Source organism: Lithobates pipiens, unplaced genomic scaffold, assembly GCF_037356315.1.
Source record: "Lithobates pipiens isolate NorthernLeopardFrog02 unplaced genomic scaffold, aLitPip1_a1.2 Scaffold_28, whole genome shotgun sequence".
Taxonomy (NCBI): Eukaryota; Metazoa; Chordata; class Amphibia; order Anura; family Ranidae; genus Lithobates; species Lithobates pipiens.
This window is the reverse complement of record NW_027507789.1, coordinates 223,787,698-223,800,848: the sequence shown is the minus strand read 5'-3', so window position 1 is coordinate 223,800,848 and position 13,151 is coordinate 223,787,698. Positions and strand designations below refer to the sequence as shown.

General features: G+C 45.2%; 1 protein-coding gene across 14 annotated transcripts in view; it reads right to left on the bottom strand.

Moving 5' to 3' along the window:
- Positions 1 to 13,151, bottom strand: part of ZMYND8 (zinc finger MYND-type containing 8) — a 181,627-nt gene that overhangs the window by 7,606 nt on the left and 160,870 nt on the right. For 10 of the 14 annotated variants that reach the window (XM_077460590.1, XM_077460589.1, XM_077460601.1 and 7 more), the window contains 2 exons: positions 8,973 to 9,212; positions 5,713 to 5,855 (listed from right to left, as the gene is read on the bottom strand). In XM_077460590.1, coding sequence (XP_077316716.1) covers positions 5,713 to 5,855; positions 8,973 to 9,212 — 383 coding nt within the window. Of the gene's footprint in view, positions 1 to 5,675; positions 5,856 to 8,972; positions 9,213 to 13,151 lie in introns of all 14 variants that reach the window. The other 4 variants (XR_013263630.1, XM_077460597.1, XM_077460599.1 and 1 more) reach the window with 1 other exon arrangement.

Here is a 13,151-nt window from a genome sequence, read left to right as displayed (position 1 = left end):
ATGAAAACTAAAGCAAAACCCCGGACAAAACTTTTTTTCTTTAGTTTTGGATAGAGCGGTGGTAGGGTCTTATGTGTGGTCATCAAGACAGGAAGTGAGCAGAATCCCGTCAACGGGGCAGAGACGAAGTAGACTTCCAAGCTAAGCTTCTTACAGACCCGGCATGTCTCATTAACCACTTAAGGACCGGGACTATTTTTTGACACTTGGCGTTTACAGGTTAAAATCAGTTTGTTTTTTGCCAGAAAATTACTTAGAAACATTATATCATTTTTTTCCCCACACACCCTAGAGAATAAAATGGTGGTCATGGCAATACTTTATGTCACACCGCATTTGCGCAGCAGTCTTACAAACGCAATTTTGTGGGGGGAAAAAAAATACACTTTTTTAAATAAAAAACAAGAAATCAGTAAAGTTGGCCCATTTTTTTTTATTTATTTATATATTGTGAAAGATAATATTATCCCGAGTAAACTGATGCCCAACATGTCACGCTTGAAAATTGCGCCCGCTCGTGGAATGGCGACAAACTTTGACACTTAAAAAAAAATCTCCATTGGCGAGGTTTAAACAATTCTACAGGTTATCAGTTTTGAGTTACAGGGGGAGGTCTAGTGCTAGAATTATCGATCTCGCTCTACCGATCGCGGCAAATCCAAATGTAAACATACCTTGTAATAGAAAAAAAAAAAAGCATGACAGGCCCTCTTTAATGCGAGATCTGGGGGGGGTCAAAGAGACCTCACGTCTCACATTTACACTTAAATGTAATAAAAAAAAAAATTAAAAAAAAAAAGTATTTTTTTTCCAATAAAAAAAATAAATAAAAAAAAATTGTCCCTTTAATGCCGTTGGGTGGAAGTGACGCTTGACGTCGCTTCTGTCATCCAACAGCAGTGAGTGGAGTGGGGGGGGGGGGGGGGGGGGGCATCTTTCTGTCACTCAACTTAGTGCCTCTGAGGGGAAAGGATTTGCGGCGAATCCGCCATGGAGACCACTTTTATATTAAAGTGGACCGCCCCTCCTTTTAAGAAAATACGGGGGTTATGGCGGCTATCTGCTACCAGAACCACGGTATTCAAAAATTATTTGATACGGGTCTGTTCTCATTCTACACATTACAGTACCAACATCCCAAAAAGATTAATATATATAAGGAACTTGGAGGTAGGGGACTTTACGGTACCAATTACAAATATGAAACACATAGTAGATAATAAAAGTAAAAAAAAAAAAAATCGACATGTTTCGCCTAAACGGCTTCTTCAGGAACAAAGGACTCGGAGTATTCAATCCACAAGGAAAAGGATATATTACAGATCATATTTGCAAACGTGTGGGTTTCTGAGCCACACGTTTGCAAATATGATCTGTACATTTTCCATATCTCTTTAATATTGTTTGTAATTTACTTTACTTATTGTTGGATTGAATACGCCAAGCTCTTTTTTTCCTCAAGAAGCCGTTTAGGTCGAAACACGTCTAATAAATTGGGACGGAGAACATGTTGTTTTTACGGTGGAATGCTGTTTGTTTCCCTGTAGCAGGCTCTCTGTATAGACTGTAAGGAATTGAAACAAACGCATGTGTTTGTGAATTTTTAGTATGTTTAAATAAATTCAATTTTTTTACTTTTATTATCAACTATGCGTTTCATATTTGTAACTGGTACCGTAAAGTCCCCTACCTCCAAGTTCCTTATATATATTTACCATAACCCCGGTGTTTAACGTCAAAGTACCGACGTATAACGGCGGTGGGCGGTCCGGAAGTGGTTAAAGAGCAAAAAAAAAATCATCACAAACTGGAATTTTTTTTGCGTTTTTGTGCCCCCTAAAATTAATTTTAATTTTGTTTTTTTTATGAAAACTTTCGTGTTTCCAAGACCCATGCGGTAATATCGCGTGACAGGCGGGTGAGGGGAATGATGGCCCCCACTCGACTCCATACCATTGGATGACGGAAGCCATGTCAAACGTCACCTTCCGCCCAATGGTCTTAAAAAAGGACAATTTTTTTTAATTGGGAAAAAAAAAAAAAAAAAAAAAAAAGACTTTTTTTTTTATTTTTTTATATCATTTAAAGTGGAGGGCCACCCTGAAAAAAAAAAAAAATATTAAAAATTACAAAAAAATAAAAATGAAAAAAAATTTTTTTTTTTTACTTACCAGAAATGCCTGTTGCTAGGCACATAATCCTAATCTTCCTCCTCCGCGGAGATCTTCTTTCTTCTCTCCTCCGTGCAGCGTCTTCTGGGTAATGGGTCGTGCTGTGTTCTGGGAACTGTGTGTTCCAGAACACAGCGCGTCCCATTCACAAAGCACTGCGTGACTCGCGCATGCGCAGTAGGAAACGGGCAGTGAAGCCTTAAGGCTCCACTGCCTGTTTCCCTTACAAGGAATGGCGGCGCCGGGACCCGAGAGCCGAGGGACGGGTCGGCCTCTGGCGGCCGACATCGCGGGCGCCCTGGACAGGTAAGACAGGCTGATTAAGGCCTCTTTCACACCGACGTCCCGTTCAGGCCCGCCTGTCAGTTTTTTAGGCGGACCTGAACGGGTGCTCCATAGAGGTCTATGGAGCGTCGGATGTCAGCGGTGACATGTCCGCTGACATCCGACCCGCTTCGATCCGAAAAAGTGTAACGGAGGAAAAAGCTATTTTTCCATCCGTCTGCGGATCGGATCGGGTGACGACGGGCACTGCGGTCCGTCGTCATCCGATCTCCCATAGGGGAGAGCGGCGCTGTGACAGGTCCGTCCCTGTGCAGTGTGCAGAGACGGAGCTGTCATCTCCCTGCTCAGCGGGGATCGGCGGAGTGATCCCCGCTGAGCAAACGGATATCCACGGGGCGGATCAGAACTGATCCGCCCCGTGTGAAAGGACCCTAAGTCAGCAGCTGCAGTGTTTACAGCTGCTGACTTTTTTTTTTTTTTTTTAAAGGCCCTCCTCTTTAAGTGTAAATATGAGAGCGGAGGTCTTTTTTGACCCCCAGATCTTACATTAAAGAGGTCCTGTCATGCTTTTAAAAAATGTTTACACGTCCTGTCCCGCCGTGCTTGCGCGCCGGAGCGAACGCACGCGCAAGTCGCCCCCCCCCCCCGTACGTAAACGGTGTTAAAACCACGCAGCGATCGTTCGATTGAGAGAGCGATAATTCTAGCAAAAAAGACCTCCTCTATAACTCAAAACTGGTAACCTGTAGACATTTTTTAAACTTCGTCCAAAAGAGATTTTTTTTTTTTAAGTGTCAAAGTTTGTCGCCATTCCACGAGCGGGCGCAATTTTTTGAAGCGCGACATGTTGGGCATCAATTTACTCGGTATAATATTATCTTTCACAATATAATAAAAAAAAAAAAAAAAAAAAAAAAAAAATTGGGCGGCTTACTTTACTGGTTTCTTATTTTTTAATAATAATAATAAAAAATTTCCCCCTCAAAAATTGCGTTTGTAAGACCGCTGTGCAAATACGGTGCGATATAAAGTATTGCAAAGACCGCCATTTTATTCTCTAGGGTGACTGAGGGGGTTAGAAGTCATTTTCTAGCAGAAAAAAAAAAACAAAAAAACATGATTTTAACTTGTAAACACCAAGTGTAAAAAAATGAGCCCGGCTCCTTAACCTCCTCGCGCCCGCCCGCCGTCGTATGACGTGACGGACTTTGAGAGGGTAAATCTGAAAAATGGGTGCAGCTACAGACATCATTCAGATATTGCCGTTTTCAGGCCGGCGATTCCCTACACCATAAGAACGATCATAGCGGCTGTTCCACCGCTTGATCGTCCTTATGGGAGGAGAGAGGGGACATCCCTTCCCCCACCTCCCTCCGCCGCTTCTACCGACTCACCGATACGATCGCTGAAGTCGGACGGAGGATCCGCCGGCCCCGGATGTCGATCATAGAGATTTCCGGCGGACCAGATGGTCGCCGGAGTCTCTATGATTGTTCGGAGGCCGGGCGCGACGTTATGACGCCTGGCCTCTGCATTCAAAACAACAACTACAGCGCTGCCTTGGCTGGGAAGCGGCGATCGGTTTATACTTTTTTTTTTTTATTTCAGGCTTCCCTGCCTAGTGGTCTTATTGACCCCCCCCGTATCTCACTATAAAGAGGACCTGTCATGTCATATTCCTATTACAAGGGATGTTTACATTCCTTGTAATAGGAATAAAAGTGATCAAAATTTTTTTATTTTTTTTCAAAAAAGCGTCAAAATCAAAAAAAAAGAAAGAATAATTAACAATAAAAAAAAAAATTCAAAAAAAAATTTCAAAGCGCCCCTGTCGCCGTGTGCTCGCACGCAGAAGCAAACGCATACGTAAGTCCCGCCCACATATGAAAACGGCGTTCAAACCATACATGTGAGGTATCGACACGAAAGTTGGAGCGAGAGCAATCATTTTTCCTCCTCTGTAACTCAAAACATGTAACCAGTAAAAAAAAAAAAAAAAAAGAAAAAAAAACAAACGTCGCCTATGGCGATTTTTAAGTACCGAACTTTGGCGCCATTCCACGAGCGTGTGCAATTTTAAAGCGTGACATGTTGGGTATCTATTTACTCAGCGTAACTTCATCTTTCACAATATACAAAAACGTTGGGCTAACTTTACTGTTTTTTTTTTTAAAGCACAAAAAACTGTTTCTTTCCCAAAAAAAACGCATTTGAAAAATTGCTGCGCAAATACCGTGCAAGATAAAAAGTTGCATTTCTCCCCTACATGTAAAAATCATCATTTTTTTGCTAGAAATTAACATAGAACCCCCAAACATTATATATGTTTTTTTTTTTTTTTTTTTTTTAGAAAAGACCCTAGAGCAGTGATGGCGAACCTCGGCACCCCAGATGTTTTGGAACGACATTTCCCATGATGCTCCACTACACTGCAGAGTGCCAGAGCATCATGGGAAATGTAGTTCCAAAACATCTGGGTTGCCAAGGTTCGCCATCACTGCCCTAGAGGATACAATGGCAAAGACGGCCAAATACAATGGCAAAGCCCGTAGAGAATACAATTATTCCATTGTATTTTCTAGGGTCTTTGCTAAAAAACACATATATAATGTTTAGGGGTTCTTTGTAATTTTCTAGCAAAAAAATTATGATTTTTACAAGTAGGAGAGAAATGTCAGAATTGACCTGGGTGGAAAGTGGTTAAGTAGTTAATAAAAAAAATTATTTTTTTTTTTAAAGCAGAGCCTTCATTTAAAGCAGATGTCTTCATTTCCTGTTTTGGTCACCAGCACAGGAAGTGAGGTGAAATCTCCACCACGTAGACAAAAAAAAAAAAAAAAAAAAAAAAAACTTGATAGGCGTTATAAACCTTCCCCTCTGTAAATAAGACCACAAAATCGGCTTTGTCCGGAGTTTGGCTTTAAACCCCACATGAAGTAACAGGAGATTTAGAAGGCGGCCAAGGACATATTTTTGTCACCCCAGAGGCAGAACACGGACACATAGGGCTGATCACACACAGCACTATACAGACCCCCCCCCCCCCCCCGAGTCAGGGACATACTGTATATATAAACGCATGGATGGCAAATAAAACGTGAAGCATTCTGGGAGATAGGCATCAAGCAAACATTAAAAAAATAAATAAATAAAAAATAAAAAGCTCCTGTCCCCTGCAGACAGACAGACAGACGCACACACAGATTTGTCTTCACTCACTTTGGAGGTGGGCAAGCTATCGACCAGCGATACGTACAGTGACACTCTCTTTGCTCTTGTCGGTCGCGCTCTCCTTCTCTTTGGGCGTGGCGGCGGTTTCGGCGGGCGGAGGTTGGGTGGTGGCTGCGGACTGCGCCGATTTATCGAGCTCGGGCTCGGCTTCTTGCTGCGTCACCGTGGCTGTGGAAAAAGATAAAGACAGGCATTAATGCAAGACACACGTTTCCCTCCCAGATGACTATGATAAAAAACGGTAAAAGCATCATCGCCGTTTCTCACGGTCTCTGCACAGAAAATGACCGGTGCGACTGCTTCATGCGGCATTAAAGCAAAACCTTTGCCGGCGGTTCTGAATCCAGGCTGCCAAATGACAGCTCCAGTCACCACTGACCATCCGGAAACCAATCACAGTTATGGCATGAGATGCAGGCTGGGGGGGGTCTTCATTTACAAAAATAGGTTTTCTGCCTGCAGATGGCGCTATGGACTATAAATGGCAGTGTACTGCTGTTTAATACTGTAGTTATCAGATACAATTATAGGATTAAAAAGAATCAAATAAAACGTTAGAAAAAAAAAATATATATATATAAGGCTGGGGGGGGGGGTATGGTCCTGGTTCTTCATTTACAAAAATAGGTTTTCTGCCTGCAATCAAACATTAGAAAAAATAAAAATAAAATCTTAACCCCTTCCCGCCTAAGGGTAATACAAATCTTAATGCCCAAGCACAATTTTGAAACTTTGACACGTGCTCGTAAAATCGTACATTTCATCGCAACTACTTTGTACAATCAGGTGGACTATACTGCGTTTTTTTTTTTTTTTTTCCATGACAAATTGGGCTTTCACTTGGTGGTAAATGGTTATGGATATCTCCTGATATATTTTTTTATCAAAGGAAAACTGGCCCATAATAAAAAAAAAAAAATAAAAAAAAAAAAAAAAAAATACAAAAAAAAATCATATTTTTTAAACTTAGCTGTATATTTCTTGTTACTACCATAACCTAGAGCTGCAAGATTAATCATTAAAAAAATTGTGATCTCGATTCAATCCCCCTCACGATGCTAATCAGCCATTTCAGAAATTCTACATAAACCGTGCAGAGCCCGTGCTGTCAAAAAAGCAAATGTTTACCAACATTTCTTAGCTGGAGAGATAGAGAAGAGATACAAAGTATCTTTTAGTTCTTTTTAGATCAAAGGGATGAACTTTGGTCCATGAATGAGGGAAGTTTAACCACTTAAAGACTAAACCTTTTTTTTTTTTTTTACACTTGCAGGTTACAAGCAAAAATCAGTTTTTTTTGCTAAAAAATTACTTAGAACCCCCCAAACATACATATATATATATATATATATATCTATATCTCAGAAACCCCAGAGAATAAAATACTGATTTACTTAGAACCCCCCCAAAATATTTTATATATATATCTCTATCAGAAACCTCAGAGAATAAAATGGCGGTCATTGCAATATTTTACGTCACACTGTACCGTGCGCTCCCAGCACAAAGGAGCACATATATGCGCCCTCCCCGGAAAAAAGCCCACTTCCGTGAAGCCACATATGTGGTTTTCGTTGGCATGAAGGGGTTATGATCGGTCACTTTGGAGATCCATGTGCACGTCGTGCGTGCGCATCCCTGGAGACGTGCAGCCCGGCGATCGGGGACGAGGCTTGTCCCTCGGACAAAGCCCAGCTCCGATCAGAGTAAAGAGCCAATGAATTTGGCGCTTTGCCACGTGACCGGCTGTGTCTAATCACAGTCGATCATAAATGTAAACAAACCGCGGGGTAGCTGCCCGTTACCGGGTTCTCCTCCTCACACCGATCCAGTGTGAGGAGGAGATTGTGGAACAGTAAGTTACAGATTACGGTGTGTACTACTGTGCCCAGATTCCCCCCTGAATAAAGTGGACCTGTCACCAGATCACCTGTCATCCCATCAGAGTAGCTGTCCGTGAGCCCCTCAGCCCCTGTCATCCCCTCAGAGTTCCTGTCATCCCGTCTAAAAGCCCACTTCGGTGAGGCCTCATATGTGTTACGTCAGCGTGAAGGGCTTAAGCTCACATTTAGGCGCATGCTATATATAACACCTATATTTAGGGTATAACATGTCCCTATACACCCACCTACCACCTCCAGCGCTTCCACACCAACTGAAAATAGCTCTGCTTCCCTCAGAGTTTTCTGTGAATGAATAAACTACAATACCGTTGGCTACTGAGGCAGGTGGCTTGTAGTTCTCATTGAGGTGTGTGTTGTGTGTGTGTGTGTGTGTGTGTGTGTGTGTGTGTGTGTTGTGTGGTGCATGGGGTGGGGGGCGCTGGTAAGAGCTCTTGTAGTTCTTTGACTCTTCCTGCAGTTCAGTAACTGTCTGCCCATACCAGAGTAGGGGCAGACAACTGACTGAGATTCTGCAGGATCCTGCCCTTGCACCCAGCGATCTGCTGATTGTGGGTGCAACACTGCAGTTTAAAAAAAGAATTCACGGACCATTGTCATTTCTCCAGACTGAACAACCATTCTTCAATTAGGGTGCCTGTGACCTGATCTACCAAGGGCAGCGGCAGGTGGATTGTTTATCGCCCCCCCCCCCCCAAAAAAAAATCAATATACCACCAGCCACCACTGATGACATGGTACAGAAGGACTGTGCAGGGGAGGCTTGCCTTAAAAGGGGCACTGTGTTGTGTTATGAAGGATGTGTTATGGGGGCACTGCAGACACTGTGGGACTGCTTTAAAGGTGGGGCTGTGATGTAAAGGGGGACTGTGTGACACTGATGTTAGGGACACTGCAATGTAAAGGGGGGCTGTGATGTAAAGGGGGGCTGTGGACACTGATATTAGGGACACTGTAATGTAAAGGGGGGCTGTGGACACTGAGGTAAAGGGGCACAGCCATGTAAAACGGGGAACTTAGGACACTGTGGTACTGCAATGTGAAAGGTAGGCTGAAGACAATGATGTTCAGGGGGGACCATTGTGTTCTGGCACTAACCATGAGATTCTGCCAGAAGGAAATCCTGCTGACTGGACCTCTAATTCTAAACCTTTGTGTAGGATAATCAGAGAGTCATGAATAAGATGACGTTTTGACACGACCGCTGATCCTAGTGACCAAGTAATGATCAATCAGTACAATTACATTCCTCAATGCCAAGCATTGCATGCATATGTATAGTATCTTGGCAAGAGGAAAAATGATAAAAATCGAAATTTCTGCACCCCCTCCCCTCCCCCAGCAGTGGGACTTCCTGCACCACCGCCGTCATACGACCTTATACCTGACTGTGTGCAGGACTTCATGTGCTCTGGCCAGTGGGCTTGCTGGCAGGGATAGTCGCAATAGCTTGTGTTCCAGCAGCAGTAGAAGATGGCTTCCTTCTTGCAGTTGGCACACCACTGTTTCTTCTTCGTCTCGTCCACCGCCTGCTGTTTCTCCAGCTCCGTTTGCTTCTTGACTTCCGCTATCAGCCGGTCCCTCTCCTGCTCCAGACTCTGCCTCATCTCAGCCATCGTGAGTTCTAGATCAGGACAGGAACACCATGAGGACTCAAGACTGACAGTACATGCAACGGCTTACATTAAAAACACTGGCTTCTCATTAGGCTCGGGCTCACACTAATGCGATTCTCATTCCAGTGCGACTTCTGCGACTTTGATGAGATCGGTGTTTTTTTGTTTTGTTTTTTTAACCCTCACCTGTCCTCCCTGGTCATCCGTACTGCATAAAAAAAAACTCTTCCCAAGCACATTCCAAACACAGCCGAGTGCAGACTTTTTTTAATTTATTTTGCACACATGGAAACTCCTTCGCCAGCATGCGTGTGACCAGCTAACCAAAAGTAGCTCGAGAACCTTTTATGTCGTGGAGCTCTGCGTGTTTTTTTCAGTACGCAAGCAATTTTGTCGGACGGCAAAACATGCGCCTGATAGCCATAAATGGGGAGTTAACAATTCATCTGCTTTCTAATCACCGCATTTCCGAACGCCCTGCAAACCGCACAGAAAAACGTGCACCCTGCTGCCCGTTTTGCAAACGCGTATCGTGCTCGTGTCGCCCATAGTGGCTCACGAACCATGAATGGGGTGCCAATAAACGATTGCGTTGCATTCACATCTGCAACCCAATTGTGCTTGCAAACCGCACAGAAAAACGCACGCTTTGCCAATGCGTTATGGAAACCCACTGCAAAACACATATTGCGCTTGCGTTGCCATTATGGTCCTTATAATTAGGGTCCCTGGTTTCATAGATCTGAGGACGGCAGGCCAACTAGACAAATGAGTTCTTCATTGTCCAGCAAATCTATTTTGCTTCCTGCCTCCGTCTTTCCAGCAGACTGAGCACATGTGGCTGGGAGGAGATTTTCAGCGGCATTGATGATTTGGGAGAGGAGTACAGGATTTAAAAAAAAAAAAAAACCTCTGAAGCCACAGCAGGGTCGTAGAAATAACATGAGCCTTTTGTGACTTTATATTGAAGTCTGAGGCTGGAGGAGTCGCACAGAGGTCACACAAAATTAGCGCAGGAACCTTTCTCAAAGTTCAAGCGACCTGAGTTGCTTTCTCTTGTTGTGATGCATAAAGTCGCATGACAAGTGAAATCCCAATATATTTGCAATAGCGACCGTTCCGCTATTGTGGGATTTCACTTGTCATGCGACTTTATGCATCACAATAAGAGAACGTCACCAGCGCACCAAGGACCCCCCCAGAACGAGTCCAAAGCTTTATTCAGCAATCACATCGTTACAGTAGATTGCAACGTTTAGGAGCCACGCAGGACCCCCTTCATCAGGCACGTGACCGCGATGCCTAATGAAGGGGTCCCTGTGTGCTACCGAAACTTTGCAATCTGCTGTAACGAAATGTGATCGCTGAATGAAGCTTTGGACTCGTTCTGCGGGGTCCTTGGTGTGCTGGTGACATTAGTCCGATCAGTCACGGTTCCAGCCAGAGGTCACTTCAGCACCCACTTATATGCACAGCCGCGTGCGCTGGGAATAGTTGAAATCTATACATTGCAAGTCGCACCAGTGTGAACCGAGACCAATTAAAAAGTATCACATCAAAACACAAGTAAAAAGTTAAGGAACAGGATCATGGTTACCTGCCACAGACAAGGCCTCCACTGCTCTACATCTACACAAGTTTCGGGCAGAGTAGTCCTCCTCAGAATAATACACATTGATGGTCTTTCCCATAAAGTGGCGGCTGGTGCTGAATACCCCCCCCCAGACGGACAGAACGGCGGTTATCCTCTATGCTCTCCCTATGTATCCATAGGATGCCAGTCACTCACCAGGCTTATCGGAGAACTCTATGACCAGCAGCACCCAATAACTCTGTGCTATGGTGTAGATCCGGCTGATGGAGGGACATTGCAGCCACACGGCCACCAGCGCCTCCCGTAGCTCAGGGTAGCAGCGATACCCGAAGGAGATGCCGGTTCCCAGCTCAGCCTGCGCCTCCTGCCCTCGGAGGACGAGCAGCAGCCGATAAGCAGAAGAAGGAGCCCACAGGAGGCCAGCCACAGAGAGCCCCGGCTGAGACTCCCTGGCCAATCAGGACCTGCTTCGCTTTCTGATTGGCTGGGAGGAGAATCAGGAAAACAGAGAATATTCATTCGCTATTGTCACACAAGTGGGTGCGCCCCCGAGCCCACCCTTTTTGAAGCCAATTAGAGCCTCAGGCTCTAATCACGCGCTTCAAAAAAAAAAAAACACATTGGAATCCATGCGTCCGGTGCCCTGCATATAGATTAGGGGCCGGCGCATAGATAAGTGGGCAGCACCCCTGCACCCCTAATGGACGGGCCACCACTGGTCCCATCTGAGATATGGAAAAAAAGACCTATCCATAGTGACCGTGTTGGCTAGCTCGCTTGCCAGGTTGGGGTGGCTACTGGATTGTCTAGCCTGTCGCCCGGCCCGGCTGTTGACTGAAGATCTGTGAAGGAAATAAAACCCAATAAAAAAAAAAGATAAAAGGCTATGGAAGAACAGGTCCCAGCAAGGAGCAAGGTCCTTTCTCCTACACTAGGCAGAAAGAACTGAGCTGCCTATAGCAGAGAGGGGGTTTTACTACCAGCTAGGGCGGTGCTGTGCTCGTTTGTCTTTTTTTTCTGCCATGTGTCCTACTCCTGAAGGTGGCGCTATAACCACTATGGTCAAGAATATGAGGAGCTGTGTCCGTCAATGAATGAAAGAGTCAAAGACCTATCCAGCGGTGGTTAGGACTGTGCCAGATAATAGCCATTCTACTAAGCTGCAATCTCATTCCTGAGCAGCAGATGGCAGTGCAAGCGTTGCAACAGCGCTCTACAAATAACGTGAAATTTGTACGAGCGTATTGCTTATACCACAACAACCCGTTTCAGGGAACACGTATCCACGAATGTGACAGCCCACCAGCGAGTTGAAATAGCTAAGAGTAGAACAAAAACACAGAGGCCTGAACTTTAAAATAATTATTACTTACGGGTTATCCCCACAGATGCTGGTGTCCTACAGAATGTTATCAGGTTCATATCAGTGTGTTATAGAATGTGACAGAACCAGAGCAAGGCAACCTAAGCAGGAGCCTAGGGTCCGAGGGATATCCAGGGGGACCAAGTCAACCTAAGCAGAAGCCTAAGGCACGGTAGATGTCCAGGGGGGACCAAGGCAACCTTAGCACGAGCCTAGGTGGATAGCTAGATAGCCCAAGACAACATAAGCAGCAGCCTAGGCCCAAGTGGATGTCCAGGGGGCCCAAGGCAACCTAAGCAGGAGCATAGGGACCCGTGGATGTCCAGGGGGCCCCAAGGTAACCTAAGCAGGAGCATAGGGGCCGGTGGATGTCCAGGGGGACCAAGGCAACCTAAGCAGGATCATAGGGGCCAGTGGATGTCCAGGGGGACCAAGGTAACCTAAATTGGAGCCTAGGGCCCTGGGGGATGTCCAGGGGTGACCAAGGCAACCTAAATAGGAGCCTAGGTGGATGTCCAGAGAGCCCAAGACAACATAAGGAGGAGCCTAGGACACCGGTGGATGTCCAGGGGGCCCAAGGCAACCCAAGCATGAGCCTAGAGCCCTGGTTGATGTCAAGGGCGCCCAAGGCAACCTAAGCAGGAGCCTAGGGCCGCTGAATGTCTGGGGGGGGGGGCAAGGCAACCTAAGCAGGAGCCTAGGGCCCCATTGGATGTCCAGGGGGCCCAGCTACAGCCTTAATCCTCCTGTAGTAAACCAGCTGAAAAGCATAATTTATCATAGATATGCTACTGCCTGTCACTTTGCAAGAAAGTAAGTGTATGTCTGATGTGGTAAATTTCTGCTCCTCTGTGCCTATTGCAATCTGTATTTATGTCAATCGAAAGAATGGCGACCAAAGCTGCTACCTTGCTTAGGGCCCCACGTGGTCATATATCTGTGGTCCAGTGACTGATGGCTCATGTGCAGATTCTTGTCTCCAACGGACAT